The sequence below is a fragment of the Micropterus salmoides genome, unplaced genomic scaffold (genome assembly GCF_014851395.1).
Source record: "Micropterus salmoides isolate LMB-PRFRI ecotype aquatic unplaced genomic scaffold, ASM1485139v1 Ms_hic_scaffold_7, whole genome shotgun sequence".
Taxonomy (NCBI): domain Eukaryota; kingdom Metazoa; phylum Chordata; class Actinopteri; order Centrarchiformes; family Centrarchidae; genus Micropterus; species Micropterus salmoides.
The window spans coordinates 6,293,117-6,312,627 of NW_024044459.1; the positions used below are offsets into that span (position 1 = coordinate 6,293,117).

Below are 19,511 nucleotides of genomic sequence, written 5' to 3' on the forward strand. Positions count from 1 at the left end.
CTTGTAGAGTGTTACCAACTTAACAAATGCTCTGCTAAAGTAAAAGCCCCGCATTCATAAAGTATCAAGTAAAAATATACATAGTGTTATTTCAGAATGTAATAAAATTGTATATATTATTGGATTATTTACATTGATGCATTAACATGGAAGATGCATTTTAATGCTGAAGCTAGTTGAAGTGGAACTTCCTACTTTGTATACAGTAGAACAATGGCTCATGGCTTGTGATTTTATGTTTTGATTGTAAAATATTAATAGGTCTAGCCAAAGTAACCAGCAACTGTAAAAAGTAAATAAATAAATAAAAGAAGAAAAAAAGGTGTTGGTGTAAAACTAGCAAAACTGAAAAATACTCATGTAAACTACCGGTAAACGAAATAGTAAATAAGAAAAAAAAAAGAGAAAAAAAGAAAAAACATATTTAAAAAGCACTTGAGTAAATGTAAAACTAGTTATTTTCCACCACTATGAATAAGCCTTTCTATGGTAAGTTATGGGAAATCGAAAGCACCCTTTTCACCAAAGTGCCCCTAACCAAACAAGTTGCCATCCTGGAAAGTCCGGAGTTTATCGAGCGTGCATTGGTCACGTGACGACCTAACGTAATTGTAAAGTTTCCGGGAATAGGCTACTACGTACGCCCTTTTTATATACAGTCTATGTGTACGCCCCACACAATCAGAAAGCACTTAGCCCACCCAGCAGCCAGAAGGACGGCCGCAGCTCTGGAGAAGTCAAAGTGAGCTCACACACTGAAAGACGGATACAAAGAAAGAAAGGAAGACAAAACGCAAAACGTTGCACTGGTTTGTTTCAGAGCACAAGGTGGACATCGGAGGCAGATTTAAAACTGCAGGGCTGATTTGCTGTGCTTCCTGTTTCCAAAGTTGACTCGAGTCGCACTATAATAAATGCATTGGATCCGGTGACAGCTTCGACTCAAACACAGCACGAGACTCGACAAACATGGTAAGTCAATATTAATCTCCTGGGGTCTTGATTGCCGTGTTGTAATGCTCAGCAGCTTCGATAAGGAGAGAGAGAAGAGAGAGGAAACTTTGCATAGGCAGGAATGCTTTTTAAAAATACACCATGCCCTTTCATAATCTGTTGGAAGAGTCCCATATGGTAGCAGTGGGACACGGTATCTGGATTCAATTTTTTTTTTTTTATGTAACCAGTGTGAGTTTGGCGTCAGGTAGTAAATGAATACGCATGCATTAAAAAAAAAAAAAAAAAGTTATTAAATACATGATTATCTTCACAGTGTTGATATGGGGTAGCTAGGTTAATGCAAAGAGGTGAGTCTACTCTGGCTGAGGTATGTATTTAACAGTAGCACTAAGTGCGAAAGGAAAGATGAGTGTAAATAAAATTAATAAAATAAATGTAAAAGATTATGTCATCTGGATTCAGTTCTAAGTCATGAGTAAAGAATGACAGCATGGCATACATCCCAGTAACCTTCATGCGGGCTCTTCTTAAATATGAATGAACTTTATTATGTGTTAGTGAAAACACAATATTGTTATTATTAGCTGACAGCATAGCAGTTGTTGTCACTTTTCAAATAAGACAGAGTGCCATGCTAAACTATAATGAGCATGCTAGTGGGTGTGGTTTCCCAGAATAATGCCAGGTACATTAATGCAGGCAGGAGGGAGAAGGGAATGAGGGAAGGAAGGAAGCAAGGAGGGGTACTGGTATGGGCAGCAGTTCCTGTGTTAAGACGTTGCAGGCTGAATTTTAGACTATTGTTCAACCACTATGGTGGGCCAAAAATGAGATAACTGGGCTTTCTGGGCATCCATTAATGAGTTTCCACCTGTCATTGATATAAAGTTTACTCTTCTTAGCCTACAACTCGCAGACAGTATACATACATCATGTTTCAACAGGAAATAACAGTAAATTATGAACCAAATCAAGATGCTGAGAATGTACTTGTTTTGTTCTGTCTGTGGGTTTCCTGTTCCTGTCAACTTTTGAGATGGTGGCTTCCTCTCATGGCTCAGAGGGCAAAAGTGAAGGAGTCAGGATACAAATTGCTTTAAGGTCAAACTGCTCTCTAAATATCCTGCTCCAGGGTTTTTATCTTAGCGACCACTAGCAACCCGTTTTGTTGCTGTTTTGCTCATTTACTGACCCTTGGGAGCTGCATTTTTCTTCCGAGCAGGCATTAAGGATAGTGTAAACAGCTGCTAGACTGAGTTCTTCCTGATCTGAGGAAAGCTGTCCTACTTAATTTTATTACTTTCATGTCTCATAACTTATTTCTCTTTTCACCTAAGCTTTATGTTTCAGCACTGAGGAAATTATACTTTGAATAAAAATGTTGTTATATTATATATGCTTTAATATGAACTGCTATAAAGTTACAATACACTCTCAGTCTACTTGAAAAACATGTCACAGCAGGATGACTGTAGTGCAGTGTTTATAAAACAGCATGCCGATCTTATCTGTATTATCAGACATAGGTTGAATTGTTTCAGTTGGCAGCCTGTCTAGACAATAAGCTGTAAGATTTTCATTTTAAATATGAATGAATTACTAGATTTAAGAATGTAACTTCAGAACTTGTGCTCTGTGGAGAAGTACAAAAGCTCTTAAAGAAAGACTGTGCGGGACTCACAAGAAATGGTTTTAAATCCAAAGAAGCTATCCAGACTTTTAGTCCCTAATATGGATCAAGCTCCAAAAACAGTGGATCCTAGGTATTTCTTGGCATGCTAACTGCTAAATGCTAAACAGATGCTCTGTTTATCCCAAACCATAAAATACATCACATCCTGTGTACCTGAAGATTTCCCTCAAGAAACAATTATTACTATTTTCCATCTTTGTTTCACTATAGGAAAGTTCACACACACACACACACATACATACACACACACACACACACACACACACACACACACACACACACATTCCTGCAAAAAGTCCCAAAGACTGGATTAACCCACATGATGTCTCACTCTTTAACCATGTTGTGCGTGTTGATTGGACAGGAGAATGGGAAGAGCCGCCTGCAGCAGGCCCAGGAGGACGTTGAGGAGGTCAAGGTCATCATGCTGGACAACCTGAACAAGGCTGATGACAAAACTGTTAAACTTGGCGACCTGGAGAACAGGGCTGAAGAGCTGCTGGAAAAGGTAAACAAGAGAAGCTGTCCAAGTGGAAAAACATCATTACTTAGTGTTACACCACACTATTTTAACTAAGAGGTCTCTGTGGAAGTCTCTGGATTGCATGGATAAGGTGAATGCCTGAAGCGAGGCGTCTAGTGATTAAAACTAGGAAATGTCATATTGATGTCTATAAATACACCTTAGGTGGAGCTGGAGAGGAAAACAAATGTACAATTTACATCCTGATTCTTTTTTATGGTGCTATTTTTAGAGAGGTATTTCCTATTGTTTCCTAAGATGAATGAAGGAGCTGGTCTCCCTGGGTACGAAAGAGTGTGTCCAGGACATGCCATGAGGCGAATGTCCGTCCGGGGGTCAACAAGCTGGTCACATCATTCCCACATTGCCCCATTGGCCTGTGTTTTATCACAGTGTTTTCAGAGAATTAAAAAAGCAAACATGTAACATGGGCCAATGGGGAAAAAGGGGGAGTCAGGAGATAAATCTTTGTGGGTCAGTGCCCCCCTTTCACATCACATGTAATTAGTTGATCCATTGTTGATGTAAAAATATTGATTACTGTCAAACGGTGTCATATCCTTGAGAACTTCTATGAGCACTGAACTTCCATCACGAAGTGTATCCCTATGGGGTTCCACGGCTAAAATCTCATCAGGCTGTTTGCTTTTTTAGTCCTCTGAGAAATGCTATGTTAAAAATGTAACGCAGACCAACAAGGCAACCATGAACCATAGTATTTTATTATATATATTTTAATTTAGCCATTTTAACTAAGAGAAGCAAGGTGAGTTTTCTGGATTGTATATGTTTTTTTAGAAGACTTTGGAAGTTCTATAGAAGTCAGTATGCCGGTTTTGGGCTAATAAACCTGTCTCTACCTCTGCATATGCTCCATTTGAAAGCAGTTTAGTTACACAACAACACAATGTAACATCCTCTGTCTTTCTGTGTATTTTTCCGCAGAGTAAATCTTTTGAGAAGACATCCAACCAGGTGAAGCAAAAGAAAAGATGGGAGAACAAGAAGATGAAAGTGGTCTTTATTGGCATTGGAGTGGTAGCGGCACTCATCATTATCGTACTTATAATCATTGCTATTATTAATAGCACAGGATCACAGTAGCTGGTTTGCTGATGAATGGAAAATAAGATATTGGGACTGAGGGCCATGACGATGACAGGTCCAGGAAAGGAGGAATGGGACTCTAGATTCCCGCCTGAACTGCTCAGTGTGTGATATTTCTGTTTAAAAATATTTATGGGACTGTCAGTCCCACTCTTCATTGGTGTAAGTCTTCAGGTGATATGGTACCATTGATTGCTCAGCTGCTTCGCTGTGTTTTTTTTATAACTTTTCAAAGGTCATGTCTCTGTTGGCCAGCTGGGGCTTTTCTGTGTGGAGTTTGCAAGTTCTCCCCGTGTCTGTGCAGGTTAGGTCAGCGACTCTAAATTGCCCATAGGTGTGAATATGAGCGTGAGTGGTTGTCTGTCTCTATGTGTCAGCCCTGCGATAAGGATAAGCGGGTATAGCTAACAGATGGATGGATGGAAGACGGGCCCACATTGGAAGGACACACAAATCTTCAAGAAGATTTATTAAACTCTTACTTAAAAGGTGCCCGGGCACCATCCCAACACTTTAAGCAGAACTATGAACTACTGATATTTTTAACCAAACTCCTTTTGTGCTATAAATTTGCTTGTACATAGTGGTTCAGGTTCAAGAGCACCACTAAGAGGAACAGAAAATTGTCACAGCACACTGAACTGAAGACAGAATCCATTTCACAGACCATTCAATCGATGATTTGGGGAGAGTCAACTGTCCGTGCAAGAAGACAGAGGAGAAACAGAACAGATGTTAACTTTTGTGAATATATGCCGCTTCAGATAGCTTCAGATTGGGAAGAATGTACTAATGTATTGTCACAAACATTTGTTTAAAATGAAATGCACCTGAAGTTGTATCATTAAAATGTGTTTGGATGTGCAAAAGACTCACTCACTTTATTTTGTTGTCGAGACTAAGGCTTCTTTAAAATGTCTCTTGCTGGCATATTTGTTGGTCGGAATTTAAAATTTATTGAAGTTTGAAGAAAACAGATTGTATGTCTAAAGAGTATCTTTTTATCTACCTTTACTATAACGTGTATAAGATGTGCCGAGAAAACAGATTCATTTTTTTCATACTTTGCTTATGTTTTGTGTTATTTTGGTGAAATGACCCGTCTAAAATCAAATCTAAAACACAATGCACAAACTTTGGGTCAATACAAACCAACAGCCAAGCCACTGGTAAATTTTTAATTTCACATATAGCTATAATTCCCATGGAACCAGTAGTTAGAGCCTAAAGTTTGAGCCTGGAACCGTCAATAGTTAATGATTATGTTTGTATTGAATTGCAGCTAATCTGCAGAATGAACAATGACCCCTGCTGGCCAATGTCCTTACTTGACTTTTATTGAACCATTTATCCAGGCATTATATTCGTCAACCAAGGACAATTACTGTTAATGATGAAAAATGTATCTGAATCAATATATTTTAAGGGTGCTTTGCAAAATGAGATGCAGGTGGTCTGTTAATACAATAAACACATTTACCATTATTTTCATAACCAGCCTCAGTGCTGTTGGTGAATCTAACCATGTGAATCTCTACAGATAACCAGAAGACAGTGCAGTGAACATGTAGACACATACCATTAGTAAGTAAGTAGAGTTATTTTAATGCAGCACCTTTCAAGGTAACAAAGTTTTTTACAATTGTAAAATCACAATAGTGATAAATAAAAATAAAGGAACAACAATAAAATATTAGCAATAACTGTACATAAACATTTCCCGGAAAAGACAATTTTGGTTTAGATAAGTGCAGGGGACTGCAACTAACATGTCTACTGAGTCACCCAGATTGAGGTATGGTAATGTGTCACTTTCACACTCCAGATGACGGTGTTTCCAGTGGAAGTTCACTGTTCTACAGCTGACATGTTGAAGACTGAAATCATTTTACAGTCCCTATGGAGATAAGAGGTGTCTGTGTTTATGATGTGTTGGTAAGACAGTGTGCAGTTTACAGTCTGATATGTATCTACAATAAAACAGTTTGTTCCATGTTTTGTAATGTTGAAACAGTATGAAGTAGCCTACAGGTGGTGGGCCAAAACTGGCTAAATTAAAGAGATAGTTCACCCAAATTACAAAAAAAACATATTTTCTCACTTACGTCTGGTGGTTTCTATGCAGTTTGGAATTTGTTTGTCCCAGATTTGGAGATGTCTGCTGCAAAGTTTCACAAAGCTCAACTTCAACAGCTTTTCATGGAACAAGTTTAAACAATAATGGTTTGAAGATGAATTTAGGCTACACAACACAACAAACCCATAAAAAATATGCTTTTAAGGATACCTTTGTGGAACAGAGTGATAGGCCAGTATGTACAGAAATACCAAGTAGGCTATCTTATCAAACCTGTTTTGCGATACCAATGCAGTTCCCTGCAGCAAACCCTTACCCTCAGTAACCTACCATAACTATTAGTGAAAACAAACAAAAAACGATTTTGAACATCTACAAAAACAGAGAAAGTAATGTCTTGAAGTTGAAAGAACTATTACTGTTATCTAATTTTAAATGCATGCAAATGTAATGTGCGTGTCCCTGTTTCCTCAAATCAGCTATTTCAATCTGCATGTTTGACATTTACACAGGTTAATGATATATATTTGCACATGTGCTCCTTTTTATTTTAATTTTTTCATGTTTCTATTTGTATCAATTGTTTATTTTAATATATTATATAAAGATATATAATAAATATTTAGAAAATAATGGATTATTTTGAAGAAAAAAAGGGGTTACGTAGCAGTTTGACCCGGAAGTCACATCAAAAAGTCCTTCCTGCATCAAGACCGGCAAGATGGCAGCGGACACGCAGGTTTGTGTGCCTGGTTTTTAATGTTATACTATCTTCTTACAGAAAGGTATTTAAGTACGGTACAAACAAAATACGTGGTATTTTGAGCGCCGGTGTATAAACATATTCGTGTGTTTTGGCATCCACGCAGAAAACTAGGGCAAATGTCAACAACAGCTGGCGAGCAGGCTGTTAGCTCAGTGCTACGTAGCCTCAGTGTGACTTCATGAGGCTGAAGCTGCAGCAGCTAACGTTACCCACCCTGCACCGACACAGTGGGAGGAGGGCCCAAGCTTGATTTGAGTAACACCGTCTTGGAAACTAACTCGTCAGGGGTTTAAACGTATTGTCATCGACCTCAACTGGTCTGAATTTCCCAAGTTAGGCAGACGAGCCCTGTGTGTGATGAGTTAAGCCACGCCCTCCATGAGTAACGTTAGTAAATTGTTATTAGTTACCCTAAGTGATATGTTGGAAGTGAATGAAAAGACACATTTCATCACGTTTCTCAATCGTTTTTTGTAGAACTCTCTGTCCCACCCACAACAATTCCAGTCAAAACTGAAACATTATGGTAGGATTATAGTACTGATCATCAACAGTGTCCCAAAGATGAATTTTAAGAATAAATGCCAAGTGTTCCCTCGGGCCAGACTCTAAAATGTAAAGATAAGCCGCCCTTCCCTGTCCCATAAGATTATGAACTTAACTTTTGTGGTCCTGGACTGTTGTTCGGACTGACAAATGCTGCGATTTTTCAAAAAGTTTATTTTAGAGGGACAGATGCTGTAAAGAAAGACAAAACAGTTTTCTAATGCATTGCATCACAGCATTTATAGCTACTGCCAATTTCCAATGCCCCTCCCTAGAAGGGCTTTTAAAATTACAAATGTAAAGCAAAAAATCAAACATACTCGCATTGAAACATTCAATCATATACTTGTAAACCAACCCACCATCCCTCCCTCCACCTCCCATCCACTACCACCTCATCAGTGGAGTTATTGGATATTCTGGTGAAAGGTGCTCTTACCTTTGCTGATGAAGTCGAACGCCAGAGGAGAGGGAAGGGAGCCAGGGCGCTCGAGCGTCTCTGCCCGCACGGACTTCGCACACTGTTACCAAGAATATTTCTCTCCAACATGGCCTCACTGTGCAACAAACTAGATGAGAAAAACAGAGGCTCATCTTCTGTTTTATGCTTCACTGAGACAAACCTGGACTCCTGAGTTATGGTCCTCTTTGACTTTAATAAGGTCATCACAGCCATGACCTCCCAAAATACGCACAGTTTATTAAATGTCTGACCAGAGAGGAGAAAATTCTGGATCACTGTCAAATTCTGGATCACTGTCAGCAGTCACCTGTGCCTATCACGCCGCCCCCTGCACTGGGTCCACCTGATTCCTACATACAGCCAGTTATTTAAACTCTCTAAATGTGTTGTGAGGATATCAAAGCAGTGGTCCAGTGAAGCTGTAGAGGACCTTCGTCTGTGACAACAACTGCCCACCCCTCCCCATACCGCAACGACGACTCTCAGTCCTGTTGCCCTGACCTCTGTGGTAACAAAGTCTTTTGAGCGCCTTGTGTTGTCCTATCTCAAATCCACCACAGAACCACTCCTGGATCCCAGGGAACTGGGAAACGTGTCTGACTCCAGGGCCGTCAGCAGTGGTTCCCCTCAAGACTGCATTCTTTCCCCCTCTGCTCTTCTCGAGTCACCAGTTTGTCAATCTGCTGAAGTTTGCAGATGACACCACCCTCATTGGGCTCATCTCTAGTGGAGATGAGTCGGTCTACTGGTGAGACATTGACCATCTGGTGACCTGGTGCTGTCAGAACAAAACCTGCAGCTGACAGTGGAGATGGTTGTGATTTCAGAAAGAGCCCAGCCCCACCCTCCCCCATCACACTTGCCAAAGGCAGTGATGGTGCACTTCTACACCGCTGTCACTGAGTCCATCCTCACCTCCTCCATAACCATCTGGTACGCTGCTGCCACTGCCAGGGACAAGGGCAGTCTGTAGCACATCATTCACTCTGCAGAGAAGGTGATTGGCTGCAATCTGTCATCCCTCCAGGACTCCGAGGCGAGCAGGAAAGATTGTGGCCCATCCCTGCACACTCTGTCATTTAAATAACAGTCAATATTTTTTTTATAATACTTTCATATCTTTCCATTTATGATTCTTGACTTGCAGTGCTTGCTTTATCTTTCTTTATATTTTCTACTTACTGTGTTTATTGTTATACAGCAAAATACCAAAGCAAATTCTTGTATGTGTAAACCTACTTGGCAATCTGATTCTCCAGGTTTCAGACACACTGAAGAAATTTGCCATAAAAGTGACTACAGCCAGTGTGAAAGAGCGCAAGGAGATATTCGGGGAGCTGAAAAAGTGTATAAAGGGAAAAGGTGAGGGGTTTTTATGTTATTTCATTTTCTACACTGTGTTTAAAATAGTTGCTGTAACCGAGACTAAGGCTTCTTTAAAATGTCTCTTACAGAGTTACCAGAGCCTGCCATCAAAGGGCTGTGCAAGCTCTTTTGTCTCACTCCACACAGATATCGGTAGGTGTATGCGTTGACTTTTAGCCACAAGAAAATTGTACTTAACATAATGGAACCTCACAAAACGGTTTTCGTTTTAGGTAAACCTAGCTAAAACGAATATGGTCAAATTCAACAGTCCTGCATCAAATCCTACCTTCATGAAGGTTATAATGTTTAGATTTTGTGGAAACTGTTTTAGAGACATGTTGGTGCAACTGTATAGTCATTTCAGAGGACGTAGTTTGTGGCGCTGTTGAATTGTGTTGGATTATACACAGAGATGTTCTTGTTGATTAGCCTACCCTTTCAATGTTTCCCCTATAGTCAAAATTATGACCGCCGCTGCTTAAATGTCACACCAACCTTGGGGACAGTTGCAGCATGTCAAAAATGCATAAAGCACCTATTAACCTTTGCTTTTGTTCTCAATAAGAAAATTTAAGTTAAATTCTAAAGTAGAATTATCTTGAGGTAGCGCCCCAAACCCCCCACAAATACAAGTCTTCCACAAACCTAGGGAAAATGCTGAAATTCTGAAACCAATATTTGGTTGTCTATTATCCCATAGTCCTCTCCGCTCTTATGCTCAGCAGCTCCACTGCTGTTCTAGGGGAAATGCTGCCCTCAGTGATACAAATGAGGTGGAAAAAAATAATAGAAATGTCTGTGAGTGTATATCCTTTGTGTTTACATGGATCTGCGTGCTTCTCAGGGATGCTGCGTCGCGCAGAGAGCTCCTGTCTGTCATTGCCCAACTGGCTGACAGTCAGCCTGACATCCTGGTGACCAGCCTCCTCCACTCTCTGCTGAACAGTGGCGTCATCAGCAAAAATGGAGAGCCCAGGTACTGCTCTCAACTTTATATTGTAGTTTTATTATCTATACATTTTGAAGTTTACACCACTTTTTTCCTGTGGTTGTAAAGTCCTACATTTACAGATTTACTGAAGAGAACGGGTGCATCATCACATCACTGTCAGTGTTTGAAAGGCAGGCTAAGCAAGAATTATACAGTGTAGTGTATATCATAAGGATGAGAGTGCAGTACACTGCAAAAACAAAAATCTTAGTAAGATTAATTATCTTAATTGAAGGCTTTTATGTTAGACAATTTCACTTGTTTCAAGTGTTTTTGGCCTTAAGTAGCAAGTGAAATATTCTTGTTCTGTTGGCAGATAATTTTGCTTATTTTAAGTAATATTTCCCCCATTTTAATGCTTTTTTTTCTTGTTTTTGAGAGCTCAGTCTTTGCAGAGTAAGCAGAAACACTATATTATATACAACAAACTATATTCATACACAGTAACAGGTTTATTAGTAGACTAATAAACGATTAACTAACAAAAAAAAATTATTTATAGTTGGATAACAAGGGGAAATAAAAAAGAAACATTCAAAACAAATAACTGATTAAACAAAAAAGTGGGTCTAAGAAGAACCAGTGTTTGATTGTATATTATCCCGGTTGTTCCCTCCACTCTCTTATGTTTCCCTTATTATATTTGCAGTAAAAGCGCAGGCTCTGCTGCCTTCATCGGCTTGTCTTGGACCTGCCTTTTAGTCCCCAGTGTGTTTTCTGCCCCAGAGAAAAGAGAAGGACCCATCTGGAAGAAAATGGTCAGTAAAAGAGTATCTGTCTTTTTAAATTTCAAAATACAATGGTTTTATATGATTCTGAAATGGCTGTTTAGACACAGTCATACAGTTCTTACTGAGGTGTTAGATGTTACTCTCTTGGTTATCTGCCAAAGTGGCTGAATCTGTCACACAGAATATGCCCACACTTGACCAGGATCAATGTTTCATTTTTAGGTGGAGGTTCAGAGTCTTCTTGTGGCTGAGGTGGTGGGTGGAGCCAAGACCACGGCTCAGATGTCAAGCCTCAAGAAATTCAGTCACCTCTTGGAGGAAGTGAGTACAGTTCACTGAACACACTGGTAGTAAAAGACATCCTGATGATCAGACTGAATTTTGTTTTGTTTCACTTCATTAACTTTATTTAAATCACTAAACAAATCAGATCTGTGGGGGGCTGATACAGAGGTCTGGTACCAGGCTAGGGAGGATCCTGGAAAAATTGACTTTGCTAGTTAGTTTGAAGAGCATGTGCTGTAGATTTGTTACACCTTTTAAGTAGTTTCAAAGTGTCTATGTTAAGAATCAAATTACAGCTAAATAATTCCAATTTTCATACTACTAATAAAATAATACAAATCCTGCTGAAAGTCACATGGTTTTCCCACAGCTCATCATAGTCTGTAATTTACCAGGGACTTTTGTTATGAGAGAGGAGAGGAAATGTTTTATTACCCACCTAATTAATCCTGTGTGGGTTTAGACTGATGTCTTATAAACTCAGGCTGGCTCAGAAATCATTACTGCTGTGGACTGCTGTCTGACGTTTTGTTGTCCTCTCAACAGAACCATGGACTGGCTGATCAATACATCAGCACACTGTTGAGTCTGGATCAGAGCCCCACTACTCTGGCCATTCTCGGGGTGTGCTTAGACTTCTGCACCGCTCAGAAAGACAAAGCTACAATAGAGAAGCATAAGGTGAGTTTTAATTATCAGTTCATTTAGAGCCTGATGGTGTTGATTACTATAGTTCTTTAATAATCTCAGGGCTACAACATATCACCTTGTGTCTACTGATTTTTCTTATGTAATCTATGTGTAGCTTTGGCAATACTGTTGCTATACATTCATGCCAATAAAGCTGATTTTAATTGAAATTGATTTTCAGAGTGCCCTGTTGGACCTGTACATAAAATCAGTCCTTATGAGCAAGACAAAACCACAGCAGCACATTTTGGACAAAAGTGGCTCTTTACTGCGCCATGTGTCCCACTCCGAGTTCAAGGAGCTGCTTCTCCCTACACTGCAGAAGACGATGCTCCGGAGTCCAGAGAACGCCATGCAGAGTGAGAAGCTTTCAGTTTCTGATGATCATCATGATAAAGACTTGCCTGCTTAATGCTCAGGCAGCACTCATACAGTGGATTAAAACATCGTCTGGTCTCTTTTCAGCCGTTTCCTGCCTGCTGTCCGCTGTAACTCTCGACCTCAGTCAGTATGCCATGGATATTGGAAAGGCCATCGCAAGTAAGGCCTTAATGGATGCTCAATTGATTTAGTTTAGTATGCGTCCTGTGGAACATATTTTTAAAGCAAATCCTCTTTCATGAGGGTATGATTTGTCTCAAGGGCAGTAATGACTGAAGCATGGGGTGATGAATTTAGCATAATTATGTGTGTTTAATTAATGTACTGTGTTTCAGGCCAGCTGAAAGCTAATAATGCCCAGCTGATGGAGGAGGCGGTCCAGGCCATGCAGAACCTGGTCCAGCAATGCAGTGACCCCTCCGCTGTTCAGGACATTGTCACGCACCTCTTCAAGATCCTCGGAGGTGAACTCATTATTTACCCATTAGACTGAAATGTTGTCTTTGTCGTGTCTGGTTTTGCTCACCTGAATCGTAATTCCCGTGGTTGCAGGGTCTGAGGGGAAGCTCACAGTTGTTGCCCAAAAGATGAGTGTGTTGTCAGGTAAGAGGCCTTGCAAACACTTATTATTATTATTAGCTACCCATGGGACTATTTTTTTTTCAACATGAGAATTATCATCATCTTCTCTTAGGGATTGCCAGCTGCAGCTATCATGCTGTGTCAGGAACCTCCAGTCAGACCCTCAGCTCTGCAGTCACCGTCATGTTCATCCCTTATTTACAACAAGAAGGTACGCTAGACAGACTTAGTAACTAAAAAAAAAGACATTCAAGTTACAAAAAGAGCAGATAACTCAAGTTTATGTCTCAGGCCTGGAGCTTCTTTAAGAGACCTCAGTGTTATGTGTCAGTCCAATACTAACTTTTCTGTTTTATTTAGTTCACGAGGGTACATTGGTGCATGCAGTGTCTGTGCTGTCCCAGTGGAGCAGTCGCCTCACAGTGGAAGTTCCCACTGCTCTGCTGGATTGGTTGAAGAAAGCTTTCACCCTCAAGACCTCCACCTCTCTGGTTCGACACGGTTACCTTCAGGCTATGCTGGGGGCCTTCAGAGGTCAGTCACACAAAGGATGTTATGCTACACGTCCAAAATACACATCCTTAAACTGAACTCACTCCTTAGTCCTGTGGTCTCACCTTTTCCCTGTTTATTTCTTTTTTTAGGTGACACTCTGACCCAAGCCTCAGCCCTCATGCCTTTGCTCCTCCAAACAGTGGAGAAGGCTATGGCACAAAACTCCCAGCATGCTCTGCTCGCAGAAGGCGTGGCAGCATCTGTTCTTTTGTGTAGACTGGCACTGCTGGAGACACAGACAGGTGAGGCTGGCATTATTTCTTTTTCTCACTTATTGAGGCTGTTGAAGAGCTCCTAGCATACAAGGCTGGGAAGTGATAAGGATGTCTGTCTTTTGTCTCTGCAGAGGCAAAGTTCTCCAGCTTTTGGAACCTGATCTTAGATGAGAAGAAGCCGCTTTTCACCACAGAGAAGTTCCTCTCCCAGGCCAGTGAGGAAAGTAAGGCAACATATCTTACTAGCTTAAAGTGTGACTTATGAGTGAAATATTAAAACATGAAATAACTGAATCTTTTTCCCTCTGTCTTTAGCTCTGCTCACAGTGCTGCAGCTCTGCGAAAGGCTTTTCCTGGACCATGCTCACAGGCTTAACACCAGCAAATCACAGTGAGTCTGTACCCCTGTTAACATGTAGAGAATTTTGTCCTTGAATGTGTCTTGGAGCTCTTAAATACTCTTTATGTTCAAAAATACTTACGCCAGCAGTTCACATATTTGCTTGCATACTTTGTGTGTACCCAGAGGAGCCACGTTATCCCTATCAAACACCGGAATATGTTCCTTTAACTTACAAGTTGGCACAATGAAAACTTAACTAAATGTGCTGACACTGCCTGCTGACCTTACTGAACATCCTAATATACTGTCTCCACCATTCATGTACAAAATTGTAATTGCATCATGTGGATACATAGTGTTACAGTGGAAAAGCCATCATGCGCATGCAAACACAAAATTAAAAGCAAGTATATAATTGCTCTTTAAGTGGTAGCACAAACTCGTGGGCTGATTAGTGTTCATTTTTTTGACTTTGAAAATTGCATTGAATATGTATTTAAATGTTCTTTGAAATTGTGGTTTATCAAAAGTGAATTTATAAGACTCATATTTTCTTAGAATTGAATTAGCCTTAGGTCTGTTTTACTGTAGTATACTGCTTGTGCAGTATATGTGAGGGACTGTTTTTTACTTTAAGTAGACCCCCCCGCACTCACATACTGCACATAAAAACAGTCTTCACATACATATACACATACAACAGTGGTCGGCAATAGGCGGCCAGATTGCTTTGATAGCAGAAAAAAATTAAATAAATAAATTGATAACAGCTGGTGCTGAAATGGATCTCAGTCATGACAGGAACAGTTACTCACATAGTCACTTCCTCTTAAGTGATTGTACCTCTAAAATAAAAGCTCCAGCGTTTTTTGCAGCAATGCTTCATGTCGAGTTTATTAAGATCTTTAACTTTGAAGAGTTCTGAAGGACATTCAAAAGAGTCTCTGGCTTGCTTGACACACCTCTAAAAGCCGTCAGTTAACGTGTCATCGGATTCCCCTAAATTTCCTCAGGGAAAGGAAAATAAGCGTCCATAGGTTTATGAATGCGGATCAAACGCCGGGACGCACACACACTGCAGCACATGCTTTATTGTGAGCATGTGCAAAAGTGCCCTTTTATTCAATTTGTTTAACAAGGGAGAAAAAAATTCCTGCAGTAAGTTGGAATCGATCTTACAACCTACTTAACGGGAGTCCCACACAGTACCGACTGAGCTAAACGTGCACATGATTTGAAATAATTTGACTTTGTCAATATCCCGCCATATATATTGTCTTGAAAAAAAATTTGGCCCGATGCCAGACTTATTTGCCGACCCCTGAAACACAATATAGTTACGATGCAGATTTGTCTTTACTTTACTTTCGTAGTGTTTTAATCAGTAGTTCATTTTTCCTCCATGTGACTGTTCTGTAGGATGTATCATCATGCCACAGTTGCGGTTCTGCTGTCTCGGAGCTGGCGTGTGAGGAAACGAGCACAACAGACAATCAAGAAACTGCTCTCCTCTCTGGGCGGATCCAGTCTTGCCTATGGCCTTCTGGGAGAGCTCCGCGTGGTCATCAACAAACACAAAGTACTGACTTTTTCACCGTAGACCTCAAAAACACAGAGCTACATCTCTGAAAGTTGGTCGCGGATCATCAACCGCTACAGCGTTACTGTTAAAAAGATAATTTCATGTTTTTCTCAGCCTGGTTGTTACTGACTGTGTGCGGTGAACTTTCAGGTGTTGCCCCAGAACGTCCTGGTATCAGAATCTGGAGAGCTGACTGAGCTGGGTCGCAGCTACATTCCCCCTCGCGTCCTGCTGGATGCGCTGTGTGTTGTTTGCTCTTCTGCCGGCCAATGGGGCGACCCCAACGAAGCAGAAAAATTGGCAATGGAGATCCTCATCGTCAGTCATCATCCATCCATAGGTATGAGATTGAGTTGCTCTCTGGAATCAATCTGCTGCCCATTCGTAACCACATTCAGGTTAACCATTAAGCATTAACCATATGCCAGGATTTGTAGCATAATAGCACACGGGTGTGTCTGTGCATTAGTGCTCTGTCCCATATTTAACATCCCTCCATGTATATTTCTTTCAGTCGAAGCTCGCTGCGGCCTCTGGCCTGTTCTGCTCTTCTCCATGAACATAAAAGCAGAAGAGTTTATAGAAAAGAATCTCGAGGCTATTCTGCCACTTCTACTGGAGGTCAACGCTGACAACCAGGTCTGAAAATACCACACATCTCTTTATTCTGCACTGACATGACATTTATACACAAAAGAACACCTAAGTGTACTGACTCCAGTGGAGAACCCAAGATCGACTGGAGGATAAATACACTGTGTTAGCTAGTTGTGCAGTTTTTTACATTCTGCATCGAGGATGTCAAAAGGTGCTGAATATCTTGAAGGAATCAGAATCAGAAAGAGCTTTATTGCCAAGTAGTATTTTACACATATGAGGAATTTGCTTTGGTGATAAGATGCTACACGTAGACAAACATACAGTTGACATAAATAAATGTAGAAATATATAATATGGAATCAACAAATTCAAGTTGTATAAGAATAATAAAAGAATAGAGAAAAATAATACAACTATTTGCAGAGAAAGAACAACGTGGCAGATATTGACATGTGCATTATTCCGGGTTTGTGTTGTGCAGACTTGCAACGGGAAAAGATATAGTGTACATAAATATATATTTGACAATGGTTTTTGATTCTTGCTCATGTGTTTTACATACTACCAGGATGTTTAGTGGCCACATTTTTCTCCTCAGGCGGTGAAAAACGCCGTTGGTGCCCTCTCCAGACTCTCGCCCAACAAGCTGTTACCGCGGGTAATCACTCATGTCACCGAGGGGCTTTCCCGACCAGCTCTACTCCACGTCACCAGGGAGGAGTACGCTATCATGCTGACACCCGAGGGAGAACTGTATGACAACAGCATCATCCAGAGGTAACGCGCCTCCTCTCCTACCACTGTGGACTTATGAACTTAACAGCAGTCGCCAGAGCTTTCTGTCGAATATTTCGCATTTAATTACTTCTGTTTCCCACCTCTGTGCTTGCTGCAGCGCCCAGAAGGAAAGCACCAAGAAAGTCAACATGAAGAGGGAGAACAAGGCCTACTCCTACAAGGAACAGATAATTGAACTGGAGTTACAGGAGGTAAAGTGGGTTTCCCACCATTTGTGTTTTGGGTGGTGTTAATGTCTGGAAGACATTTTGATTTCTCTTTGTTCTTGCAGGAGCTTAAGAAGAAAAAAGGCATCAAAGAGGAATTGCAGCTTACCAGCAAACAGAAGGAAATGATGCAAATCCAGCTGGAAAAGGAGGCAGCTATTCGCAAAAGACTTCAAGGGGTATGGAACCAAGTCACCAAAAATGAATTCTCTAAAACTGTGGTTCTTAATTTCTCCTTACTGAGCTGTGGCTTACTTCTCGTTGTCACCAGCTGGACATGGAGTTGCAGAGCGTGGTGGGTCTGCTGGATGCCACTCTGATAGCGAGACCTCCTCAGATCACCAGGGAGCTCCCCTCTGTCCTCCAGGTCTTAACACCGCTGATGCAATCCCCTCTGGCTGCTCCACGAATCCAGCAGGTCTTCTTGGACATCGGAGTGTGCCTCATGCCCAAACACCTTCACTCTCTAGGTACAAGGCGTGTTTTAGTATTGTGTTGTATTCACAGACACAGCCTCAGCATCTTCAATCAATGTCAGTGTTTTTACCTTCTAGCTGTGCTGGTGGGACATGTGACTTTACGGTTGCTGAAGCCAGAGTGTGATCTGGACGAGGCCTGGGGACAGGAGGACCTGGACACAGCAGCCCACCGCACCATACTGCTGCTGCACAACCACACTGTCGCACAGAGGGATGCCAAGACTGGTGGTGAGCACAGTCACGGACACTAGTGAAAAGAAGCAACCACCTTGTTTTCAACATACAGACACGCATGCACACTTGTGTCCTGAATCATGTGTCACTTTCTTGCTAATAATGACGTCTTCTACGTTTGAGAAAATGGCCTAAACAATGAAACCCCTATAGGAACATTTTCTCTCTCTCTCTCTGTTGGAAATCCATCATGGACTGAAATCATGTTTGAATTCCTGCACACTATTTGGGTCATGAACCATCATCAGACACCAGATTCACAAACAACACATCTTTACTCTAAAGCAACTGACTTTTACAACCAATCAAAAGAGGGGAGCCACATTTCACTCAACAATACCACATGAACAATAGATAAAATCCTCCTTAGACAAACAATAGACTGATACACAACATCCAGCTAATATGTCAATGGACTAAAAGACAATATAAGGCTGAAGATGTTCTGAGAGTGACGGTGCTGAAGATGCTGAAGAGTACATACTGAAACAATGTTTCATTCAAATGTAATCCCAGCAAGTCAGAGCAAGCAAATAAGATAAGTGGAGACTCGTGCTGGCATACTGACTTGACACACTCTTTCTTTCTATTGTTTATTTTCTTAGACATGGCTCCGTTGTCTGCTCCTGCTTTCTCCTTCTGCTTCCCCCTCCTCAACGCCATGCTCAAGGAGTCTTCAGGCAGCACCGAGGAGACTGAGAACTTGATGATCAGAGCGTTGCAAGTCGTCACCGAGCACTCCCAGCTTCGGGCTGACACAGACAGTGATGACATGGTTATAGATGAGGTAGAGACCAACATCTCCATTGCATTTTCCTTCCAGGAAAATGGTTAGAAAAGACATTATTTATGTGAAAGCAATAAAAAGCATCAATGCTGACAACCAGTAGTGAAATATTTACTCACCAGTCATCTACATGGCTGTTTGTTTTGTTTGCATACCTTGTTCATAGCTAGTGAGCAGAACCATTGGTCTGTAAAAAACAATGGCATAGCAAATTGAGAAAGGTTTGTGTGACAGTACTGCATTCCATTTGTAGTTTTAATGGATCTATGTAATAACTGTTGGGTTTTTTTGTCTCAGAATGGTCCAGAACTACTGCCGCGTGTCAACATGCTGCTGCTACTGACAAGAATTATTTCCACGGCGACCCCAAGACTCCAGGTAAACAAGGGATTTTACAGAAAGAGGTTAAATTAATTTAATTTAAAATTCAAACATCTTCTTTTCATTGTTGTTGGCCTGATTGATTTTACACATTCCATCCTGGCTATATATTTTATTAATAAAGCATTCATTTTCTAGTGCTGCATCTGTCCCCTGTTTGTATTTACTTCA

General features: G+C 40.8%; 2 protein-coding genes and 1 long non-coding RNA gene across 3 annotated transcripts in view; 2 read left to right on the forward strand and 1 right to left on the reverse strand.

The window, feature by feature from the left end:
- Positions 1–667: 667 nt before the first annotated feature.
- Positions 668–5,151, forward strand: vamp5 (vesicle-associated membrane protein 5). The gene is made up of 3 exons (XM_038703979.1): positions 668–972; positions 3,015–3,158; positions 4,119–5,151. Exons 1-3 carry the CDS (start codon positions 970–972, stop codon positions 4,275–4,277), a joined length of 306 nt encoding a protein of 101 aa, XP_038559907.1. The 5' UTR covers positions 668–969; the 3' UTR covers positions 4,278–5,151.
- A 710-nt stretch (positions 5,152–5,861) lies between these two features.
- On the reverse strand, positions 5,862–6,757 carry LOC119891960. The gene is made up of 2 exons (XR_005442494.1): positions 6,386–6,757; positions 5,862–6,177 (listed from the first exon to the last, which is right to left on the reverse strand). It is a non-coding gene; the product is annotated as an uncharacterized LOC119891960 (long non-coding RNA).
- A 270-nt stretch (positions 6,758–7,027) lies between these two features.
- The window catches only part of gcn1 (GCN1 activator of EIF2AK4), a 29,039-nt gene continuing 16,555 nt past the window's right edge, over positions 7,028–19,511 (forward strand). The window contains exons 1-26 of the mRNA XM_038702849.1: positions 7,028–7,096; positions 9,392–9,494; positions 9,587–9,650; positions 10,345–10,476; positions 11,141–11,249; positions 11,445–11,543; positions 12,054–12,188; positions 12,379–12,556; positions 12,663–12,737; positions 12,914–13,042; positions 13,131–13,181; positions 13,273–13,371; positions 13,521–13,694; positions 13,805–13,957; positions 14,062–14,154; positions 14,246–14,321; positions 15,693–15,852; positions 16,006–16,195; positions 16,370–16,494; positions 17,054–17,232; positions 17,351–17,444; positions 17,525–17,638; positions 17,731–17,929; positions 18,014–18,166; positions 18,778–18,959; positions 19,257–19,337. Of these exons, the coding sequence (XP_038558777.1) occupies positions 7,079–7,096; positions 9,392–9,494; positions 9,587–9,650; positions 10,345–10,476; positions 11,141–11,249; positions 11,445–11,543; positions 12,054–12,188; positions 12,379–12,556; positions 12,663–12,737; positions 12,914–13,042; positions 13,131–13,181; positions 13,273–13,371; positions 13,521–13,694; positions 13,805–13,957; positions 14,062–14,154; positions 14,246–14,321; positions 15,693–15,852; positions 16,006–16,195; positions 16,370–16,494; positions 17,054–17,232; positions 17,351–17,444; positions 17,525–17,638; positions 17,731–17,929; positions 18,014–18,166; positions 18,778–18,959; positions 19,257–19,337 (3,165 nt within the window). The 5' untranslated portion in view covers positions 7,028–7,078. The remainder of the gene's footprint in view (positions 7,097–9,391; positions 9,495–9,586; positions 9,651–10,344; positions 10,477–11,140; positions 11,250–11,444; positions 11,544–12,053; positions 12,189–12,378; positions 12,557–12,662; positions 12,738–12,913; positions 13,043–13,130; positions 13,182–13,272; positions 13,372–13,520; positions 13,695–13,804; positions 13,958–14,061; positions 14,155–14,245; positions 14,322–15,692; positions 15,853–16,005; positions 16,196–16,369; positions 16,495–17,053; positions 17,233–17,350; positions 17,445–17,524; positions 17,639–17,730; positions 17,930–18,013; positions 18,167–18,777; positions 18,960–19,256; positions 19,338–19,511) is intronic.

What these genes read in the sequence shown, in the direction of transcription:
- vamp5 (XM_038703979.1), top strand. An exon ending in CTGAAGAGCTGCTGGAAAAG is followed by an intron (nt 3,159 to 4,118) that starts GTAAACAAGAGA and finishes ATTTTTCCGCAG; the next exon opens with AGTAAATCTTTTGAGAAGAC.